General features: G+C 48.2%; 2 protein-coding genes across 2 annotated transcripts in view; one reads left to right on the top strand and one right to left on the bottom strand.

The window, feature by feature from the left end:
- Positions 1–15732, bottom strand: part of LOC311355821 (ATP-binding cassette sub-family C member 3-like) — a 45564-nt gene extending 29832 nt beyond the window's left edge. Inside the window, exons 1-3 of the mRNA XM_084475650.1 lie at positions 15379–15732; positions 3858–4034; positions 2030–2155 (exon numbers count right to left, since the gene is read on the bottom strand). Coding sequence (XP_084331776.1) covers positions 2030–2155; positions 3858–4034; positions 15379–15414 — 339 coding nt within the window. The 5' untranslated portion in view covers positions 15415–15732. The remainder of the gene's footprint in view (positions 1–2029; positions 2156–3857; positions 4035–15378) is intronic.
- Positions 15733–19183: 3451 nt separating this feature from the next.
- The window catches only part of LOC311355820 (ras-associating and dilute domain-containing protein-like), a gene marked incomplete at both ends in the record, with an annotated part of 6868 nt that continues 3551 nt past the window's right edge, over positions 19184–22500 (top strand). The window contains 3 exons of the mRNA XM_084475649.1: positions 19184–19326; positions 20223–20230; positions 21922–22099. Coding sequence (XP_084331775.1) covers positions 19184–19326; positions 20223–20230; positions 21922–22099 — 329 coding nt within the window. The remainder of the gene's footprint in view (positions 19327–20222; positions 20231–21921; positions 22100–22500) is intronic.

Here is a 22500-nt window from a genome sequence, read left to right as displayed (position 1 = left end):
GGGGGGGGGGGGGGGGGGGGGGGTGGGGGGGGGGAGACGGAGGGGGAGAGACAGAGGGGGAGACAGAGGGGGAGAGGGATTAGGCGGACAGAACCTTGAGTTGAGACCGTCCTGATCTCTGAGTTCTGTTTCTGTCTTTCAGAGCGGTCCGGCCTCCATCCTGTAAAATTAACATGTTTCAAAAGTGCTAGGACCAATCGGCACTCGGCGGAGGTAGGATAGGACCAATCAGCGCTCGGGGGGGGGAGACGTGATAGGACCAATCAGGACTCGGGGCAGGGCGTTGCCGTTAACGATGAACCAGGAGCATTCTATGGCAGTCTACCGGAGAGGTCACAGTGGGAACACAGCGGGTCCGTTTCTGTTTCTGCTCGTCCCCACGACGGCCTCCTGCTCACCACCAGTGAAAAGTCCTTTCGCGATTACGTCGGTTCAATCATTATGAGTCGATGATAAGGACAATTCCTGTTTGGCTGTTTGTTTGACCATTTTTACGAAGCGTGGTGTTCAAACAAGACAGTGTCAATAATGCCGTGAGGAAAGACCCTGCAGTGACGTACCAGACTCTGCATAGTCCCCCCCCCCCCCCTCACTCTTACACACTTTTTGTATGTTGTACGTCCTTGCACTTTAAAAATAGTACTCAGCATTGTGTAGCGTCTTGTCCTAGCTGTCTCTGTTGTAAACGGGTTAACCTAGTGATTTAGTTAGTGCTTGGCACTTGGTTCTATGAACATCCTCACTGTACCGACATATGTATTGAAATATTGTTCATATTTCTTCTGAAAAACATACTTATTGTAAGTTGCTTAGGATGAAGGCGTCTGCTAAATGCCCTGAGTGTAAATGTATGAAGCTGGCTTCACCCTGGTGTGGAGATGGACGCCACCTTTATAGCAGATTATGCCACGTACAGACGTGGAAGAGCTGTGGTGAGGTGTGTGTGTGCGTGGGGCACATGAGGCCTGGAGCACAGGCCTTGACTTTGTCAACATTAGGTATCAGTCAGTGTTAGTCACGCCGTGCAGATTGTGCTCAACACTGCTGCCCGTGCACACCTACGGAGGACAGCCATGTGGTCGCGTCACACGGCTTCCTGAAGTCGTAACGTCGTGATTCAGATTCCGGAAGTGAATCCCAGCGGTGCCTTGCTCGCTCTTGAAAGGCACGCGCTCGTTCTAGATTCCAGGTGTTTCTCTACCACAGGACACACCCATGTTCTACTGCTTCTACCAAACCTGCAAGCAAGCTGCGTCAGTCAGTCAGGAGTCCGGGGAGAAATGGAACAAGCCCGGTCGTGAAAAAAAGCCAATGGAGAAACGCAACCAAAGGCGTCGTCTGCTGTAAACAGGTTTGGGGTCAGTTGGGGGTCAACAGGGAGACCCTACACCCTACACCCGACCGCTCGGAGGCCCGGGAGACGGCGTATCAGACGCCTAGCCTCTGGACAGACGGGTGGGTTGAAGGCTCTTGATCTTCTGCTGTTGCAGACTACAGTGCATTTCAACTCTCTTACGCCAAAAGCACATGGCCGTGAAGACGCAGGAGCAAAGCCAAAGTCACGTTTTAGGATATTAACAGTTTAATGTTTCCGCTTGTTTCATAAGGAAACAAGCGGGAAACACGGCCCTGCTACATCTGCCGCCTGTGTGCTGTGCTGTGTTAAAACAGCACGATCTAAGTCTTTGCTCTGCTCACACTACCAATATGAAGCTTAGGTTTAAAGCAAACAGAGCAGAGAAATCCGTTTGATTCCTGGATTGGTCCCTTGCTGATTTCCCTGCCCGGCGGCAGTCAAACATGGCTGCTGCATATACGCAGTCAAATCCCAACCCATAAAACAACACGTAACACAACACAATGAAGCAGCCATAACCTTTGGCATGAGGCCATTTCTAGTTTATCATATCAGCCATCGATTTATAGTTTATCATATCAGCCATCATCGGCGTCCTCTGAGGGCGTGTGAACGGGCGTCTTTATGCGCGCCTTGTTCCCCTTTCCCCCCCCAGCGCCGGATCTCTCTCACCATCGTCATGCCGACCACCAGCGGGGTGATGAAGTAGACGGGGGGCCGGGTGAGGCCGCTTCGCAGCTCGTGGAATGTGTAGAAGAGGTCCGCCCAGCACACCAGCCACAGGGCGAAGCCGAACGCCTGCGCAGAGAGAGAGAGACGGGGAGGCGCAGAGAGAGGGTCAATGGACTGCTTTTATGCCGCTCAGAGCGCTTTACAACACTGCCTCACATTCACCCGTTCATGCACACATTCATTCACACACACACACACACACACACACCGACGGCGGAGTCGGCCACGGCAGGGCGACAGCCAGCGGGTCGGGAAGCAGTCAAGGGTGAGGGACACGTCTCGCTCAGGGGACACCTCCACACTCAGCAGCTAGGAGGAGGAGGAGCCGAAGGGGATCGAACCAGCGACCCTCCGGTTACCAGTCAACCCCGCTCCACCTCCTGAGCCACATGCCCCCCCCCCCCCAAAGAGACGCATGGAAGTCACATCACTTTATTTAAAAAGGTGCTGTAGGTCCGATTTGAGTAATGTGATGAGGAAACGGATGTTGTGATTGGGCAGAAAATAGTTGGGCGTGGTCTAGAATCTAAGCAGACTCAACCAGAGGGAGGAGATCGGGTTTTCTCACAGAGAATTCAACTATCTCTCATCTGTCAACGTTTCTAACAAGTTGCCCTCAGGTTATATCTCTTAAATCTCCCATGAGCACCACTAAAAGACACCAATAAATAGAACACACACAGAGGAGAGATAAACCTTATTTGTATTCTGCGTTAGCTCTTTTTCCCCATAAGTAGGGCAGCACATTGAGGCCCCACCTGTTTATAAGTGTCAACCCCCCCCACAAAAAAAGGTTTGTTTGGGGCGGGGGGGGGGGGGGGTTCCAGAGCAGGTGCTGGAGGCCTGGATACACGGTTGCCTAGCGGCGCGCCATGTCAACAGGGCCGTGCGGAGCGAGAGGAAGCCTGGCCTTGAGGCCGTACCGCGCAAACATCTCCTGAGTAAACACGGTCCTAACCCGGCCCGGCAGTGAGGCAGGGAGAGGAGGAGGAGGAGGAGGAGGAGAGGAAGTGAGCGGGAGGGGAGATTATATTGGAATGCGGCCGGTGACTCATCAGCCCGCCTTGCTACGGCTGCACGATGCATCGTTTTTTTCGCATCGGAATCGCGATGCACGCGTGACGTGTGTGCAACTTTCGTATCGCTGGGTGTGCGATATATTTTAAAATATTTATTTTTTTCACGGCTGTTTCTCAATGACTACATCTCTCTGATATAACATAATTTACCCAGTTTTAAGCGTTCTTGGATACACACGAGGTTTGTTCCTAGGGAGCGACATGCAGGCTCTGCATGCACCGTGAACCACCGGTAACCGATGGAGTGGACCAGTTTATGATCAGACAACCAAATTAAAAATCTAAATCTTATATATATATTTTTTTTTGTTAGAAAAGAACCGGGGAGGGCGCAGCCCAGTGGCGCACTGGGCTAAGGCGCATACCACATATTAGGCACAGTCCTAACCGCAGAGACCCAGGATCGAATCCGGCCTGGGGTCATTTACTGCATGTCCTCCCCTCTGTCTTCCACACTATCCTCTCTGTCTCTCTCTATAATAAAGCTGAAAAATGCAAAAAAAATAAATCTTTAAAAGAAAAGAATCGGGGCACTGTCTTAAATGTAAACAGGCTCACTCAGAGCCTACGGAGCGGTCACTTGAATCGGCTCACATCGCAATACGTTTCGCTGAAAGACGAACATATCCGTCCGATGCGATTCTGTTTCCAGCGTGGTGGTGGTGCAGCCCCCCCAACCCCCGCCTTACCGTCTTGAAGCGGTTGAGGACGGACATCATGATGTAGCCTTTGTTGTTGCGTTTGAGGTAGAGGAGGTAGAGCGGGGCGGCGGCCCACAGGTACACGCAGGGCAGCCATGACAGCACGGTGAGCTGGAAGCACCGCGGCAGGTCGGGCCTGTCCGTGTGGATCGTCTGGTTGGCCACCTGCAGAGAGAGAGGGAGGGGGGGGGGGGGGGGGAACACGGTGTGGGTACAGGGAGTGAGTCGGGGTGGGTACACAGGGTATCTGCAGGTTTCAGCAAGTCAAATTTAAGACCTGTTTAATACCACCTTGAATGAAATTTAAGACCTAAAGCATGTGATGGTGGGGGGGATCCCGCTGTATTACAACCCAAGCATAGCATGTGTGTCACTCAATGAGACTCATTCAAGTTGACTTTTTGTCTGTTTATTGAACATAAAGTGATTCTCAGTGCTCTCTGGTTCAAAAGCTGTAAGTACAAGTGCAGTTTACGGCATGTTTCCGACCAAGTATCTAGCAAGAAAGAAGCCTCTCTACGTGTAAGTCCCGCGAGAAAAAAATAAATAAAAAATAGTCCTGCCCCGATAAATTTAAGACCTTGAGTTACAGTATTTAAGACCAGCATGACATTTTTAACGAATTTAAGACTTTTTAAGGCCTTAAATTTAGAAACATGAATTTACAGGGGGTGAGTCGGGGTGGGTACAGGGGGTGAGTCGGGGTGGGTACAGGGGGTGAGTCGGTGTGAGACGGTGTGGGTACAGGGGGTGAGACGGTGTGGGTACAGGGGGTGAGACGGTGTGGGTACAGGGGGTGAGTCGAGGTTTAGCGGTGGAGGAGTAAAATCAAGACCGGAGACACACGGTAAAACTCAATGCATGTCTTGTTTTCTTTTTTTCATTTCCATTTTCTTTACTTTATAATAATGTTCATCTGAATCATCAACATGTAAATCAAAAACATGTACAAGATTGTGGTTTGTTGTGAAAGCACTTCAATAAAAGTGATCCATAAAGATAATTACGTCCATCTGTATTATCATTTTTAACCAAAAACCCCCACTAGGGACAAGGGTCGTAAATCAGCTTTGGCCGAAAACACTACGATGCAAACAGAGCCGACGACCGCCCCGAGCTGATCTGTGTTTCTGTATCTGTCCCTCTTCATATAAACCTCAAATAAAGAGTCAAACAAAAGCCTCACGCGGCGGCGGCGGCGGCGGTGGTCTGAGGCGGAGGATTTCCGTCGTCAGGAACGTGTGTGTACTTCTCAATGTGTCGTGTTTACCTCGACCACGGTGTGTTTACATCAGACTGCCTATCGGCAGGAAACAGCGTTCCCTTTATAGGACATCAGCAGGGATCCTCTGGTTAATTTAAAAAGACCCTTTTACTGAATGCCCTACATGTACAAGTGGCGGTGGAGTGTGTGTGTGTGTGAAGCCATCTGGTCATTAAGAGTATAATACATAACAATAAACATTTAATCGACGTGGAATATACATGCATACTTTTTTTGTTTAGGCAAGGCAAGGCAACTTTATTTATAACGCACTTTTCATACACAAGGCAGGCTCAAAGTGCTTCACATATAAACATTGTCATACAATAAAAGAAAATAATAGAAAGTAAAAAGTAAAATAGATAGAAAATAAAGGCAAAGTTAAAAAAAAACATTTTAGAAAGGCAAAGTAAAAAAAAATGCATTTTAGAAAGTGAGAAAATAAAGGCAAAGTTAGTAATAAAATAAAAAATAGATAGAAGCATTGTAGATTCAAGATTTAGCAGAAAGAAAGCCGCTATGTTGACATAGTTAACACACTTAATAGCACAGTTAATACACTTCTTCATATTATAGAATACAAATGTGACCAATATTAGACTACGCAATGCATGTCATGCACTGAAACGCGCCAGGCAGCGGGTGGGTGGGCGACAGTGGGGTTTGCATGCGACGCGGGGCTGTTGCAGCAGCCCTGCAACAACACATCACACCAGACGGAGATAGCGACTGCGCCGTGGCCAGTGTTGTATCTCCAAACACGCGGCTTGCTGTGTCAATAAAAAGTGGTCGAGGATAAGCCAAGTCTTGATAGTACAAATTGAAAAGGCTGCACTGCACTGCCAAGAAGAAATAAGGCATCATCGTCGCACAACGGAACGCGGCCAAACACAACAAATAAACAGACAACAAACAACTGATAACACACATATCAGAGGAGAGCCCTTCACCAGCCTCCAGTTGGCTGCAGCAGATTAACAACACATCTGCACTGCAAGCGTTAAAAAGTCCATGTGTTTGTGTGCGCATCTGTGTGTATATGTATGTTTGTGTGTACATGCGTGTGCATGTGTGCACTGTGTGTGTGTGCACGTGATGTTAGGAGTGTGTGTGTCCGTGTGTGTGTGTGTTGTAAGCAGTATGCGTGTATGTGTGTGTGTGTGTGTGTGTGTGTATTGTAAGCAGTGTGTGTGTGTGCATGTGTGCTCACTCTGTGTGCGTGCATGAGTGTATATGTATGGGTGTGCGTGCATGCACATGCTTGTGTGTGTGTATATGTGTGAGTTCAAGAAAGGGTCGCGTGATAAGGTTGGTCAGAGTCATGTAGAGGGGTCTGCTGTGTGTGTGTGTGTGTGTGTGTGTGTGTGTGTGTGTGTGTGTGTGTGTGTGTGTGTGTGTGTGTGTGTGTGTGTGTGTGTGTGTGTGTGTGTGTGTGTGTATGTATGTATGTATGTATGTATGTATGTGCGAGTGCGTGTGTGCACGTGCGTGCATATTTATGTATGTGCGAGTGCGTGCGTGCGTACGTGCGTGCATGCATGTGCGTGCGTGTGTATGGGGGAGGGGCCGTGGTTGACTTGTGGTCTCATCAGCGAGCCCAGACGCGGGCCGGCCCACATGTGCACCCTGGAGATAAACTGAGCTGTCAGCGGGGCGGCCGGCGGCTCTCAGCGCGCCGTCCTCAGTGGAACACGTGGCCCACGAGTCCTTGAGGCCTTCGGCCAAGGATAGGGAGGGAGTGGGTGTGGTTGATGGTAGGAGGTGGTGTGTGTCTGTGTGTGTGTGTGTGTGTGTGTGTGTGTGTGTGTGTGTGTGTGTGTGTGTGTGTGTGTGTGTGTGTGTGTGTGTGTGTGTGTGTGTGTGTGTGTGTGTGTGTGCGCGTGCGTGTGTTGTTTACCCGTACTATAGCCACCTGGTACGTAACGCAGCTGGCAGCTTATTTGACGTCAAATATTTAGAGGGGGAGAGAGAGCGCATTTCAAAACTATTTCTCTACATTTTTCCTTTCATTTGAGGTCATGCCTAATACAAACATTTGTATATAATTCATTGAATACCAAAATTAGCTTCTGTGCGTCAATAACAACGTGACCTTGCATATTCCCATCAGTCAGTCCTCATCCTGTGTCCACAGCGGGTCTATCATCTGCTAACAGCCACGCAATCCTGTTTCCTATGATGACTGTGTGCCAGAGCTTCAGGAAGGCATGGATATATAGCGAGGTGTTCCCTCTGACGCGTCCTTCACTGGTGGGACAATAACGGTAAATGGTTAATGGACTGCATTCACACAGGGCTTTTCTAACCAGTGGCCACTCTTGCCACTACCACTTGACGCACAAGTCCAAACGTGGACCTAACCTGTCCAAGTGGGCGTGGCCAATTAGGTATTCCCCCGAGTAAAGGAACCACGGAGACGCGCAAGGCCGGCTGCGCGCACGAGAGAGACGTCGCGCAAATTTAGAATTGTAACCAAAAGGCAAATAAATTACATTCAATCATAAAAGAAACTAGTATCATTTGAAGCCTCTCCTGGATTTTACAACACAGTACAAATCAACCAATGAGGGCAGAGAAGCAAAGTGTTTTCAAAGCCACGCTAAAGAAGTGTTATCAGTTCATATTTTCCTCCTGCTTAACTCTCCTTTACCCGATAACAGAAGACAACACCCGCCAAATGATATGGCAGGCTATTCATTGTATTGTGTACAGGTGTGTACCATTACATATCTGAGATGAAAGGCGCCCTGGCAGAGTTAAAGTCAGGGATAAAACGAGATAATCATCATCGGGGACTTGAGGCTTTGGGAATGCATTAATGTTGACTTTCCCCGGTGTCAAGGGCTTTGCTACAGTCAAGCTAAGCTAGCCCGATGTTATACTGCTCTTCTAGGTGAGGGTAGGACATGAGTCAAACTGCTTTGACTCGTGACTGTCCAGCAAATGAAGCTACTGTCCTTCTCTGATAAAGGCTTTTATCAGAAATATATTGGGGTTAACCTCTAGGTATCCGACATGTTCTGACGTGCTGTGGGTGAGGGATAAGGCTTGCTATCGCTGTCGATGCCAAGTGTTGTGATTCGTCAGCTGATTTGTTAGAGGGGGGGGGGGGATTGTGGCTTGGACACCAGTCAAGTCAACAGAACCCCGCCTAGACAATCTGGCAAGAATGAAAGACAACTGGATTGGAGACACACACACACCCAGTGGCAACAGGTCAACAACACAAATTAGCCACGTTGTTAACTGGCAGATTAACAACGCATCTGCACGTCAAAAATCCATGCGTGTGTGTGTGTGTGTGTATACACACCGAGATAACATATTCAAGATCCTAATTGACTGAGGACAGCAACAGTATGTGGGCGGGACTATCAACAGTGTGGGGGCGGGACTATCAACAGGATGGGGGCGGGATGAAAGGGGTCGGGGGGGGGGGGGGGGAGGGGTAGGTAGGTAGGTAGGGTGGGAGCGGTAAATCAACTGTGACAGGAAGCTGGCGTCAGAAGCAGTTCACGTAATCTCAAAATCAATTTAAAATGTCCTGGCATAACTCAGCCATGACCCAGTTACAGGAGAAGGGCCAAGTGCTCCTGTGAGCACACTAATGGGAAAACTCTGCAATTAATCCCCCTTTTCCACAATCTCAAGACGACGCAGGGAAGGTAATCCAAGCTTTGATTTCCTCTCGCTGCGGACATTTCAACCAATCAATGCACTTTTTCTTGGGTTGCAAATGGGACCACAGCGCTATGCTAATGCTGCTCATCTTAAAAGAGGAAAGGGATGAGAGGGCCGGGCTAGTGATGGGGCGCTGTGGTTACATTCAGAGCAGAGAGCCGGTCGTTATCGTCGTCCCCCTTGGGGGGAGATTCGCCCCCGTGCTTCCAACCGGCCCCCCAGGCAGACACCGTGTGAGGAGCCCAGGGATCCACGCCTGGGAACCAGGGAACCAGGGAACCAGGGAACCAGGGGAACCAGGCCTGGGAACCAGGGAACCAGGGAAACCAGGCCTGGGACCCAGGGAACCAGGGAACCAGGGGAACCAGGCCTGGGACCCAGGGAACCAGGCCTGGGAACCAGGGAAACCAGGCCCAGGAACCAGGGAAACCAGGCCAGGGAACCAGGGAAACCAGGCCTGGGAACCAGGGAACCAGGGGAACCAGGCCCAGGAACCAGGGAACCAGGGAACCAGGGGAACCAGGCCCAGGAACCAGGGAAACCAGAGCCATCACCCTGCCACATTGGGACACGCCAAGCTCAATGTTTTCTTTAAAAGGTTGTGTATCGAGTTCGTTTTCGTATTCAAAATGCACCGAAAACCCAAAAGTGCAATCAGGGTCCGGGATGAAAACCCGCTGATAAACGCGCTGACGACAGAGTTGTGTTCCACAGTGCAGGAGGGACGGCTCCTTTGAGGATTCTGAAGTTCTCCTGGGTTAAAGAACGGTTCATCCCAGAGCGACGTGCCAAGTATTGAATATTGAAAGTATGTTAATGCTGCCGGTCGTTAGGGGGTGTAACGATACGCGTGTTCGACCTGAAATATTTCGGTACGGGTCTAACGGTTCGATGCACGTTTCATTTCGGTACGTACCGAAAAAAAATATATTATTTTTTTTAAATAAAGTTTTTATTGATTATCATACTCTGTGACTGTCTTGTCTTGTCCTGATGTTTTGTGTTGAGGACCACAATGGAAATAAGTCCTGGACTTTATTGTGTTTTTATCCTCAATTGTATCTGATGTCTTTTCATTTGTGTGTAAGGCGTTTGTTTGATACAATTTAATAAATCAAATCAAAATCAAATTGTTTAATAAAATAATAAAAACTGCTGTACCGAAAAAACCATACCGAACCGTGACTTAAAAACCGAGGTACGTACCGAACCGTGACTCTAGTGTATCGTTACACCCCCTACCGGTCGTCCATCTTGGCTCAATCCTGGATCTCAGAGGAGTGACGGGGTCTACATGTCGTTCTACACGTTCCACTCGTAGGTGGATGTGAGGCTGAAACGTTTTACTGAGGATTTGCAGCTTACAGGCTCCAGTGTCCGTATGGGTTGGGCTCGTAAAACGCCCAACGCCAAAAGATAAATAAATGAATAAAAACACAGGAAGTGCCTTGCACCAAGTAGAGCTCCGAGTTAAAGACTTGCACCACCAGTGGAGCTCACCGTAAGGAGAACTAGAAAACGGGTGAAACTAAAAACTAATTCCTTCTTCTTAGTCAACTGAAGCTAAGAGGGGGGGGGGGGGGGGGGGGGGGGGCAGAGGTCATGGGAAAGTGTGTCAGGGGGGCCCCGGCACCACGTGTTATTCTGAAGCGAAAATGCGCGTGTTTGGTAACTTCAGCTTCCTGAATTTCTGCCCGCCCTAGCAGTCTTTCACTCCAGGGAATAGATCCTCTTGTTTATCCCGGGCAGGATACGCCTGCTTCAGGGCAGGTTTAATCACCATGGACACAGGCGTCAGCCATCAGCATGAGTAGTAAGTAGTAACCAGGCGATTAGTCTTAGTAGTGAAAAGGAAAAACACAATCTCTTGAAATAGGATTCAACCAGTCCATTAATCTCACTTGTACGTCCGTGGCACGGTGTCCAGTGTGAGCAAAGGGCAGTCGGCACGCCCCCCCCCCCCGTGTGCAGAGCACACTGGAGACGAAACAATGGGCCTGAAACAACACAAAAGCTGCCTTCATCTTTCGCTCTGGATCATGAAAGAACTAGAATTGACTTCCTCTTTTCCCCCCCCCCCCCACCATGTGGCAATGCTTACAGCCCCAAACCACTGTTGGACACACACCACCAGAAGGACAACATCGTGTATGGGCCGTGTTTAAATCAGCACCAGGGCCTGTTGCATCACCACTTTGGTTCAACATGAGCGTCCAAACATAATAAAGCCATCCGCACCACGGATAAAGGATCCACCACCTCCATAACCATGTGTTTGGGCTCTACAGTTAGTCTGTGGAGAATCGCTTTGAACGGAAACTATGGTTTTGCTTAGGGCTGGGTCTCGTGGAAAATGTCTTTAGACGATAATTGTGAGTGATTTTACATGATATCAATGAATATCACAATATGCTTGAGTTCAAATGATTCCAAACAGTCTAGCTGAGAGTCATTACATTGAAGTTGATGGAAATGTGGATCAGCAATCTGAAAAAAGGGGCACATCTTCTCATCGCTGTTCGTTCAGACTTTATAACCGGGTGTCACTATAACTTGACAATTGAATTCCACGACAATCCCATTCAAAGACGCTTATATTGAACGCAAGTTCCCAAGAAAGCAGAGACTGTTAACAGAAGACTGCCTTTCTGAGTGCAGGGTGAATCTGTGCCTCGTAACCACACTGTCTCCGTCTCGTGTAATCATTACATTACATTGATCTTGCCGGCGCTTCGGTCCACGACTTACAAGTATGTGCATTCAAACATGAGAATCGTGCGAGCACAAACATTTTGCCCAGTAAGCAAACTGCTTCAAGTGCTGCATTACAGGAACCAGAGATCTTTCTTTTACGGGCGAAAATGCCTTCTGAACAAAGGGAAGTTCAGTCACAGGGGAGTTCTATAGTTGCGCTACAATGCTTTCAATATTGAAGGCATCTCAGGTGACTTACTTCAGAATGATGATGATACTACTACTACTACTACTACTACTACTACTACTACTACTACTACTACTACTACTACTACTACTACTACTACTACTACTACTACTACTACTACTACTACTGTCCCTGTCACGTGTTGAATGGCATGGCGGAGCAGCCATCCAGGGACTGTGACCTCACGGCCCCAGAGAGGGTCTGTGGTTGCCCCGGCAGAGCGACTTTGTCTCTATGGCAACCACAATGACCCCCCGCAGAGCCCCCAGGTTAGGTTTGATCGTCTTGGTGATGTTGAGCTCTTCCATGAGAGCGCTCTTCTTAATTGTTATGCAGTAGCTATCAATACTAGTACACACACTGACACCGACACACACCGACCGACACACACACACACACGCGCGCGCGGATGTGTGCACAGCACGCAGTCGCACACGCACATCTGATGTGTTAACATGGAATTCAGTAATGTCAGCTCGAGAAACCCTTATTGAATTACTGCATAAAAAAATACTAAATTATACATAAAGAAATTATTTAATATATTACGAACTGCAAATTCCACCGGTTCACGAGCACTACTAAGGATTTTTGATCTCTTGATGTGCGCAATTGAAAGCGTCACACAGGCACTAATGTTGAAGTGCGTCTATCTCTGAAGGACACTTCTCCCGTTGTCAACACAAAAATACTCACACTGGTGGAACAGAGAGCGGTCTGTGGTAGAGGGAACACAAAGCACATCTGTACATCTCAGATGTGAAGACAAGAGAGGAAGGGGATAACATCTGGAGAACTACGATAAGCCTCACCTTGGCTTGCTAAAAAGCAAATGAGCTGAAACAAAGGTGCGTTATGAGCACAGGTATTGTATTGTTAGTTGTGTTATCGTTTGAATTATGCACCTTGTTTGAATATATAGGGTCTAAACTTTGACTCTACATATTTGCCAACAATTTAGAGCATGTAGAGAGACTGATTGCTGAGTGCTGATTATTGTTACCTAAGTAGGTAAGTAGTTTGACGACAAAAAAAAAAATGGTATTATTGGATGCACACAAGTCTCACTCCTCCCACCAACTATACCAGCAGTGGTTGAGCTTGTATAACGACCTGCCATGTGTTGAATGGGCTGTATACCAATGGGCTATTTCAATCTAAACAACAAAAAGGAATGCCATCATTTACACAGCGAGTGCAGCAAGTGTTTCAGCGGTTGTGTGAAAGTCGTAGTAGTTATAGTTGAACTAAACAAACAAAAAAGTGCACTCAGACGTGTCACCGTGGTCAAGGCCTTCACTCAGCCTCCTATCTGTTTCCTCTCAGGACTGTAGAGCAACAGACTGGGCATGACCAATGGCGAGGAAATAATGAATACATAATCCATACCAATCACAAAGAATACAACTCATAAAACACAACAATCTAGGCTTCCTGACGGGAAGACGTGATCAGATATTGACATTGGCGATGTTCTGAGATTTGTTTTACCAGGATGTACTACCTTGGAAAAACATCAGTTGAATAATGGAAAACCACCCCCATTAACATGGTTTTGAGTGGTTGTCCTAAGTGGGGCGGCCAGATCAATCCACATAGACTAAAATGTATAATATTGTAAATAATATTTGCATGAAGGAAGGCAACTTTTGTTCGATATTATCTTATTGATGAACATGATGAACATGTTATAACTGATGACCAAGGTGCCTTTTGATTATGAAGAAACAGCCTATAGCAACAACAGGTTAAAACCTGCTCCATGTTGGCATGGGGTCATGTGTAGAAAGCATCAAATGCTGAAGGAAGACCAAATCCATGAGTCAAGGTTTCCTTTGCCCTACTGGCCTGTGTAGAGGTTTTGCGGGCGTGGCCGTAGTAGTGGAATTCCTAATCAAACACCATCTAGAATGTATTCTGTTTGCCATTGTCAAACCAGGGTGTGCTGGGGAACACAGCGTCAATGACATGGATAGTTGCACCACTACACCACATTCATTCACTACTTGCGTAAGGTGCATAACACAGGGGAAATAGACTGATCCCTGATAATGTTTAAGAGGTGTTCCTTAGTAATCTGAAGGGAATGCCTCAGGTAACAGGTCGTACATGGTAAGGTTGCTGGAAATCAACCAAGCATGTTAAGAATTGCCCTCACTGAATTTGGGATGGTTGGGTCCTGTCTGACTCTAAGAAGCCCTTCTGCAGTGCGGCGTGCCCGCTCTCTCTCTCTCAGCCTCCCTGCTCGTACCTCACAACAAACAGCATAGGACCCAATGGGTCAGTCTCATGACATTCTCATAATGGCTGTTGGATGTTGTTCACAAAACGACTGACGGATAAAAGTGTAAAGAAACTCGAGTAAGGAAACTCTCGACTGAAGAAAAAAATGATAATCCAATTAGGTTATTCGCAATTAATGTCCTGCAGTTGACAGAAAATTACGACAACTGTTGAATGATCTGTCACAATAATATACTTGAAGTCCTCTACCTTTCACATATAACAATATTCAGGCATAGAATTGAACTTTTCTGTGGCCTACAATACTGTCAATGAAGCAGGAATGGGACACATGTTTCGACATGAAAACGTGTTGAGAATGTGATTATTATTATTATTATTATTATTCACATATTATATTATTATTATCTTATTATTATTATTAGTTCAATTAGACAATGACAGCACTGGGAGCTCAGTGGTTTCACCTGGGCTCTGAATCCAATAAACCAGTCACACTCTGTGGCACGCGGGATCACACTGTGCCGTTGTAGTGGATTTAAAACACAAACCAACGGCTGTTGAAGTGAAGTTTTAAGTCACCCTCGACTGAACTCATTAAATAACTTTATGAAACGACAAGAATAGAATTTAATAGAAGTACCCAGAACATAAATAAGACGTTGCGGTGGCTCCTTCTAGTTAAATTCATCCAATCTGTTCCCTGGAACACACCGGATCATCTTGAGTACAGTGCCGGACAGCGGAACAGGGTTGCCCCGGTCGTGACCTGTTACAACCCATACCCACCTCATCTCATCTCATCCTCAAACCGGCTGTGAACAGGAGAGTGGTTTATTGAGTGAAGTTAGCAGGCTTCTTCAGTAGACTACAGATGCATATTGATTCATTCAGCCCAAATATCCCCTATCCCCTGCTGAAGAGAACGCTGCTGTAGTTAATGTGGTCGGCTAACAAAGGCTCTAATTAGACAGAAGGCTGGAACTCCTGTATTCGGTTAATCAGCCTCCACTCAGACATGACCGTGGTTGGAAAAAGACATACAGTCAATTACATACAGTCACTCAGGGAGACCTCTGGTCCCAGTGAGGCATCGATCGATGTCTCTCTCTCTCTCTCTCTCTCTCTCTCTCTCTCTCTCTCACACACACACACACACACACACACACACATTTAGAGAGAGAGAGAGAGAGAGAGAGAGAGAGAGAGAGAGAGAGAGAGACAGACAGACAGACAGACAGACACGATCGCGGCAGATTAGATCGCTATTGTCAGTCGAGGCAGGGTCAGTCGTGTAACAACACGAGGTGAGCCGGTGCGGGGGGTGCGGGGGAGAGAGATGGGGGGGGAGAGAGAGAGGGGAGAGAGCGTGGACTCACCCAGAACGGGAGCTCCGGTCCGCACAGCACCTCCATGTCGTTATAACCGATCTATAAGCCCGGTGAGAGACCTCCTCCTCCTCCTCCTCCTCCTCCTTCTTCTCCTCCTGCTGCTGCTGCTGCTGCTGCTCCTCCTCCTGACAGCTCCTGGCGGCGGCTTCTCTCAGCTAAGCGGACCGTGGTGGTCCCTTCACACGCACAGAGAGAACACCGTGTACATGGGGCGGTGCTCCGGGGGCGGCCGAAGGAGGGACGCCTGGGACGCCGTCACTGCCCGGGGTGTCGTGGAGGAGAGAGAGGCCGCGGCGGGTTGTACTCTTCACCCCGGCTGCGCTCTTCCGTTGTTGTGTGAGCGGAACCGCCGCCACCCGGAGGTTGTCATGAGAGCGCCTCCCGCTCCCGCCCCCGCCCCCCCCCCCTCCTCGGTCCCGCCTTTCGGCGCGGGCGCGCGCATACTATGAGGTGCGCGCACGCGCGCACACGCGGACGCAAGTACACACGCGTACACACACACACACACACACACACACACACACACACACACACACACACACACACACACACACACACACACACGTGACGTGACTCGGCAGAAAAAAGTGGAAACGTGCCGGATGTGGACCAATGAGAAAGCGGAAGTGACGCGTATCTTCTTTCTTTTGACTCCGCGCACATGTGGGGGGAGAAGTGCAAGTGAAACGTGACTCGGCAACCCTGACCGAGCATGTCTTCCTTTGTCTATAGAACGAGCTGAGTCATGGTTCATGGTGAGCCTCATGGAAAGGGGTGACGAGAGAATCTGTTCTAACTTGAGGACCGGTTTCAAACCCAATGCCGCTATTGTTCCAGTCCCCAGTAAACATCTAAACACGGCCCAGGTGTGCCCAGGTGTGTTTGAGTACCAGATGCTGATCGTCGCAACGACAAACAGAGCTGTCTCTCTCTAGATCCTCACGATGAGGGTCGACCGACCAGGAGGTGGACTAGGGAGGTGATAGAATCAACGCCCCCCCCCCAGCGGGCCCCTGGTTCTGGGCTGAGGACCAGTGTACTCTTAGACCAGGGATGGGCAACTGGCGGCCCGCGGGCCACATGCGGCACGCATCCGCGCAATAATTGTAAATTTAATACAAAAAATAGTAAAAAAAAAAATAATAATTACTCAACGCTCATCTGGCTGTTGTTGTTTCTTTTAAAACAAACTTGTTGCATTTGATGTTTAACGAGTGTAAAAAATGCATTTGAGCATGGAAAATATGAAATTAATGTATGTTGGTTCAATTAACATACATAGGCTATGAATCTGAATTAATTTGTAGATAGTGGCCATCCCCAAAATGCAAAGATATATTGCAGAGATATATTGTTTCTCTTTCTTCTGACAAATGTACTTATAGTAAGTCGCTTTGGATAAAAGCGTCTGCTAAATGTAAATGTAGATGTACAAATGCCACTAGATATACAGGCTGGTGAAAGGCTCATAGTAAATAAAAGTGAATTAAAGAATAAGGCATGACATTGAGAAAATAAGCCTTCTCATTAATCTCCCAACTCTGGTGCAAAGTCATATCTGTTTTCATATTCTGCTTTCACCCTTCATCAGTGACATCATGTGCATTTTATTATTTTCTTTGTGACACATTTATATATTATCCACAACAGTTCGTTTTGATATACAGAGCTGCATATTGTTTACATGTTTATTATTTGTATTATAATAAAACATATTTATATAATTGTAATTATTATAATTATTGTATTATTTTAATTCATAGTTATTATTACTGTAAGTAATCGTAGTAGTATAAGTAGTATTAGTAGTAGACCTATTAGTAGGCCTATAGTAGTGATAATACTACAGTTGTAATAGTAGTGAGACTCTGAGAGAACCATTCTACTTCTTATTAACGTATTAACTCTAAACCTTTGCTGTCCACAGAGCAGTGAGCATTGAGCAATACACTTTAACGCTCATGCGTCATGTTCCCATTTGCACCCAAAAAATAAGAGTTTAACAGTTGGTATCCCGGGTAAAAGGTCTGAAAACTGGTGATTAAAGAAAGAACAATGATTTCTCCTAACTGGAATGAAGATAATTAACCCCTCAGTATCTGCTCTGGTGCATAAGAGAACTACTTTATTATTCCGGAAATTAGAGAATACCGTGAGCATCCTATAGGGGGCAGTGTAGCGTCAAATACATTGTATTTGTATAGCCCTTCATCCCAGCCACAGCCTCAGTGGGAGTCTCAGGCTTTAGCGACGACAGCCCTTACCCTCAACCCTCGCAAGGGCAAGGAACCCCCCCCCCCCCCCCCTTAATTATCCCGGGAGAAACCTGGAGGAGGAGCCCAGCGAGCTCGAGTGCTCCTTCAGGGATGGGGAGGAGTGCAAGTGGGCGCCTTAATGGACAGACATAATGGCGGCCTAAAATAAGCGCAATTAAATTGTCACAAAGCAGAAAAATCACATCTGAGAGACCTGGAGCCTCTGGTTGTGTCACACACACGTGCTCCGCGCTTTCTGAGCCCGAAGGACGTCTCTGTGCGGAATCCGGATGAGGTTTCCATGGCGACGCCAGGTCAAGGGAAGTTCAAGGGAATGTTTTGTGTATGTTTTTGGAAAATAATGATGAATGATTTTATAGCCTGTTTACTGTTTTAACTCAGGCCTATATATTATCTTTATACCCTATACCCTTTCCTTCCATTACAACAATTACTTTTAAACAACAAATTACTATAATAATGCTGTAGGGGGTTATAATTATAGTCTATCACAGCCATTTAGCCTGCCATTTGCATTAAGGTTGAATTAGCCTATTTAAATAAGCCTATTTATATTATTGACATAATTCTGCAACAGATCGACAGCTCCATACGTGACGTAACGCACGCAAGCAGTTGGACCCCACGCACCTTTTCTCTTCACAGAAACATGCTTTAACTTCCACGCAACCAGCAGATGGGGTTGTGCGCACACAATAACGGATTCGTTAGAGCAGTTCCCTGCAGTACTCCAAACTACCCCTAGGGGTACGCGTACCGCCTTTTGAGAACCACTGTGTTGGGGTTTAGGCTGCTGCTCCAGCTCGGACTGCTCATGTGTTGGAGGCTGCAGCTTGACAGCGATGGGTTGGACCATAAGTCGGAGTACTAGCCTACTGTGCATGTGGTGAATTAATGGGTTGAACCATAAGTCGGAGTACTAGCCTACTGTGCATGAGATACGTCCGAAATGAGGCGTCGACACTGAACTGATTTATCGTACAGCACCGCCTCTTCAATATTGGGTATCGACCCAATCCACAGCCAGCCGAGCTTCCATCATTTGTAATGCACAGCTCATTGATACAAATGCAATACTTGCATGGCGGTCAATGCTGTACGTTATTTTTTCCATTCGTGTTTTTATATTTCCATGTTGTTTTAAGATTCCACCACTGGCGCCGTTTGGGTTTATTGGATTTTTTCCCAAAACTTTTTTTATCCAACTTTCTAACCGTCGTACAATCTTTTTGAGTGAGTGTTTGACTTACGGTCTGGGGTAAGCCTATAACACCAAACGGGTGCAGCAGCTATCCCTACAGTTTTCATCACAGTGTCGGCGTCTATCCATGTAGGCCTATACCGTTGGATTCTGTTCCCGGAATGCCTCTGCGTAAAATCCGCGTCTGTGCTTCCATTGCGCGCCCGACTCAGCCACCAAATGACATTCCTTCACGAAGAATTCTGCTTACAAGTACTAACCTACTGTTGAGGTTAGAATGAGCTTTTCTGGTAGGTTGTACAAATAGGGGGACGATATGGATATTGCCACAAAGTCCTCTGAAGATTCGAGTTATCTGCTGTCCAGAGCATCTTCGTTTTTACCCGCCGCTATCCTCGCTAACTCCTCGAAGAGACGCTTCGACAAGCTGGGAAGAATGCCGAGCGACGGCTCTCAACGGTGAGTGTCAATGACTAATCACTTGAAACCATGCAAATGTACATTATGTATGTTAACAATTAATATGTGGTTGCACTTTCACCGCTATGGCTTATTTTCAAAGGGGAAGAGCATTCAAAAATAAATGCAAACAGACGTGACCCGTTTGAGCACCTGGGATAAACGATGGTTTTTAATCCCATTTAATCCAGGCAGGGTTCATACAGACATTATGTTTAATTGGCATTTCTAAAACCTAAACAGCAATCAGCAAAGTAGTGCTTTGCTGATTTAGTGTTTATCCCTGTTCTAAATCACACACACACACACACACACACACACACACACGCACGCACGCACGCACGCACGCACACACACACACACACACACACACACACACACACACACACACACACACACACACACACACACACACACACCACTTCACACACACGCAAACACACACACACACACACACACACACACACACACATACACACACACACACACACACACACACACACACACACACACACACACACACACACACACACACACCACACCACACCACACCACACCACACCCCCCACACATACACACGCACCACAACATGCATGAATTGGATTCATAATAAAAATTATGTTCCCTCGTCCCTCGCTTTGGTCATTATACAAGGCCACACAAAGTGGTCTGTTCGTGCGTCTGAAACCGGCCGGTCTGAATCCGCACGCTGATTCAATTGCAAGAAACCTTTGAACCGTAGCAATAATAAGTAGCTTAGTGGCTTGGGCTGAGTCAAACAACGATTCATTATTTTCTGCTGTTGTGTTCCCTGAGGAAGGGAGAGCGCTCTCTAACGCCTCTCTCCTATAGTCTGTGTATGTGATTGGTTGTTTAATCCTCGTTAACTTCTTCAGTCGTCCAGGTATGTGTCACCAGGATCTTATGCGTCCTGTATGTATTATGATTTTTATTATGACGTTTACATTGATGTTCACTTTATTATTAGTCTATTGATGATTCGTGCTCTGTGGTTGTTCTCAGTAAAGGTTGGATAGGATTGTTAGTATATACGGTGTTGGAGCGATATCTTTATTTTCACGTGTTTGAGCAGCTTGGCTCCTTGTCATTGTTTTGCTCTGGTGTATTTCTGCTAATCGTTGTGCGTTAAGCCGAACAGCTACTGGATTGTTCTCTGAATATCGTCTGGGTGAGAACATTTCATTTTTCATACACTTCATAAATGTTTAAGAGTCATGTGTCCCAAATGCATCATTCATCGTCTGGTCGTGACTTTAACTTTAACTCCACCTCCCCTCTACCTCCCCCTCCCCCTCCCCCTCCACCTCCCCCTCCACCTCCATCTCCAACTCCACCTCCCACCTCTCCCTCCCCCCCACCTCCTCCTCCATCTCCACCTCCCCCTCCACCTCCATCTCCAACTCCACCTCCCACCTCTCCCTCCCCCCCCACCTCCACCTCCACCTCCATCTTCACATCCACCTCCATCTCCAACTCCAACTCCACCTCCCCCTCCATCTCCCCCTCGACCTCCACCTCCCCCTCCCCCTCCTCCTCCCCCTCCCCCTTCTCCTCCTCCTCCACCAGGTCTGGCTCCTCCAGTAGTTCCTCCACCAGGTCGGGCGAGGCCGCCGTGAATCTCCGCCCTCCCGGCAAGACCCAGCGCCATCTGAACCGTCTCTCGGGGGTCTTCCTCCGGGGCCCCGCCCCCCCCGGCCCTCCCGCCCCCCCCGGCCCCCCCATGTCGGGCCACCTCCGGAAGGGGAGCGGTGAGTAGAGGTCACCCCCCCCCCCCCCCCCCACGTGCCCAACGCTGACCCCCCCCCCCCCCCCCCCCCCAGGCACACGATGGCGTTAGGTACAGGTCTGACGTTATAGGCCACCAGCTGTGAGGGTGATTAGCCGCTATGAAGGCCGTATGAAAATGGTGAAAACGGACTGCATCCATACCGCGCTGTTTCTAACCAGGGGCCGCTCACAAAGCGCTTTACAACACTGCCCAACGTTCACCCGTTCACACACGCATTCATTCATTCACACACCGACGTGCAGAGTCGGCCGCGGCAGGGTGACAGCCGGCTCGTCAGGGTGAGGGCGTCTCGCTCAGGGGACACCTTCACACACAGCAGCTAGGAGGAGGACGAGCCGAAGGGGATCGAACTAGCGACCTTCTGGTTACCAGCCAACCCCCGCTTTACCCCCCCCCGAGCCACATGCCGCCCTACGAATGGATCTTGGACCCCCCCCTCGTGTGTGAGACACACAGAGCTTTGTCTGTCCGTGCACCACCCCCCCCCCACTCCACTCTAACCCGTAGACCCTGTGGCGTTGGACAGCGCCTTTTACACAACCTAACCGTCCACTCAGCAGAATTCCAGGTGGTGGAAGCAGATCCGACTTGCACTCTAAACCCGGGAGGCAGAAACACAATGGAAAAATAAATGGTGAAACATCAGATGCGAACATCTCCTCGGAGTGTAAATAACTCAAGGCGGGCTTGGCTGGGGTCGGTGGCGTTGTGTGAGCGGCTTGCTGCCGCCAACGTGCCCAGGCTAACTGCTCTGCTCTCTGTTTTTTCCCCGCGCCGTGACGCAGTGTGTCCGGGAGAAGGCCCGGGCGTGGCCGAGGACCCCTCCGAGCTGTCCACCCAGAAGACCGCCCCCGGGATCCTCAAGGTGTTTGGCAGTGAGATCTGCGAAGGGGCCCACTACAAGAGCGTGCTCGCCACCACACACTCCAGCGCCAAGGAACTCGTGAAGGAAGCCCTCGAGAGGTCAGGGGGCGTGCCTGTGTGTGTGTGTGTGTGTGTGTGTGTGTGGTTGTATGTCTGCTTGTGTGTGTAATTATGTGTATGTAATTGTTTGCTTTGGCATTTTGTGACTCAACAGTGTATCTCCTGTCCTTTAAATGCGGTCTCAGTGAGCTGTGTGTGTGTGTGTGTTTATGTTAGGCTGTGGGCCGTGTCTCTGTGTTTTGTGTAAGCCAGTGTGCCACTGAGGGCAGTCCAGGCTGTCCGTCTTCATAATGCCAGTCTTTGTTTTTCTCTTGGCCAAATAATAAATAATGACTAACAGAACCAAGTTTCATCCTACATTTCCATCTGAGCTCAAAAGACAACAAAGGTTCATTATCTACCACATAAGCAGCAGAGTAACAAGATGTGTTTAATAACGG

The sequence above is a fragment of the Micromesistius poutassou genome, assembly GCF_964030765.1.
Source record: "Micromesistius poutassou genome assembly, chromosome: 11".
NCBI classification, from domain to species: domain Eukaryota; kingdom Metazoa; phylum Chordata; class Actinopteri; order Gadiformes; family Gadidae; genus Micromesistius; species Micromesistius poutassou.
This window is presented reverse-complemented; position numbering and strand designations above follow the sequence as displayed.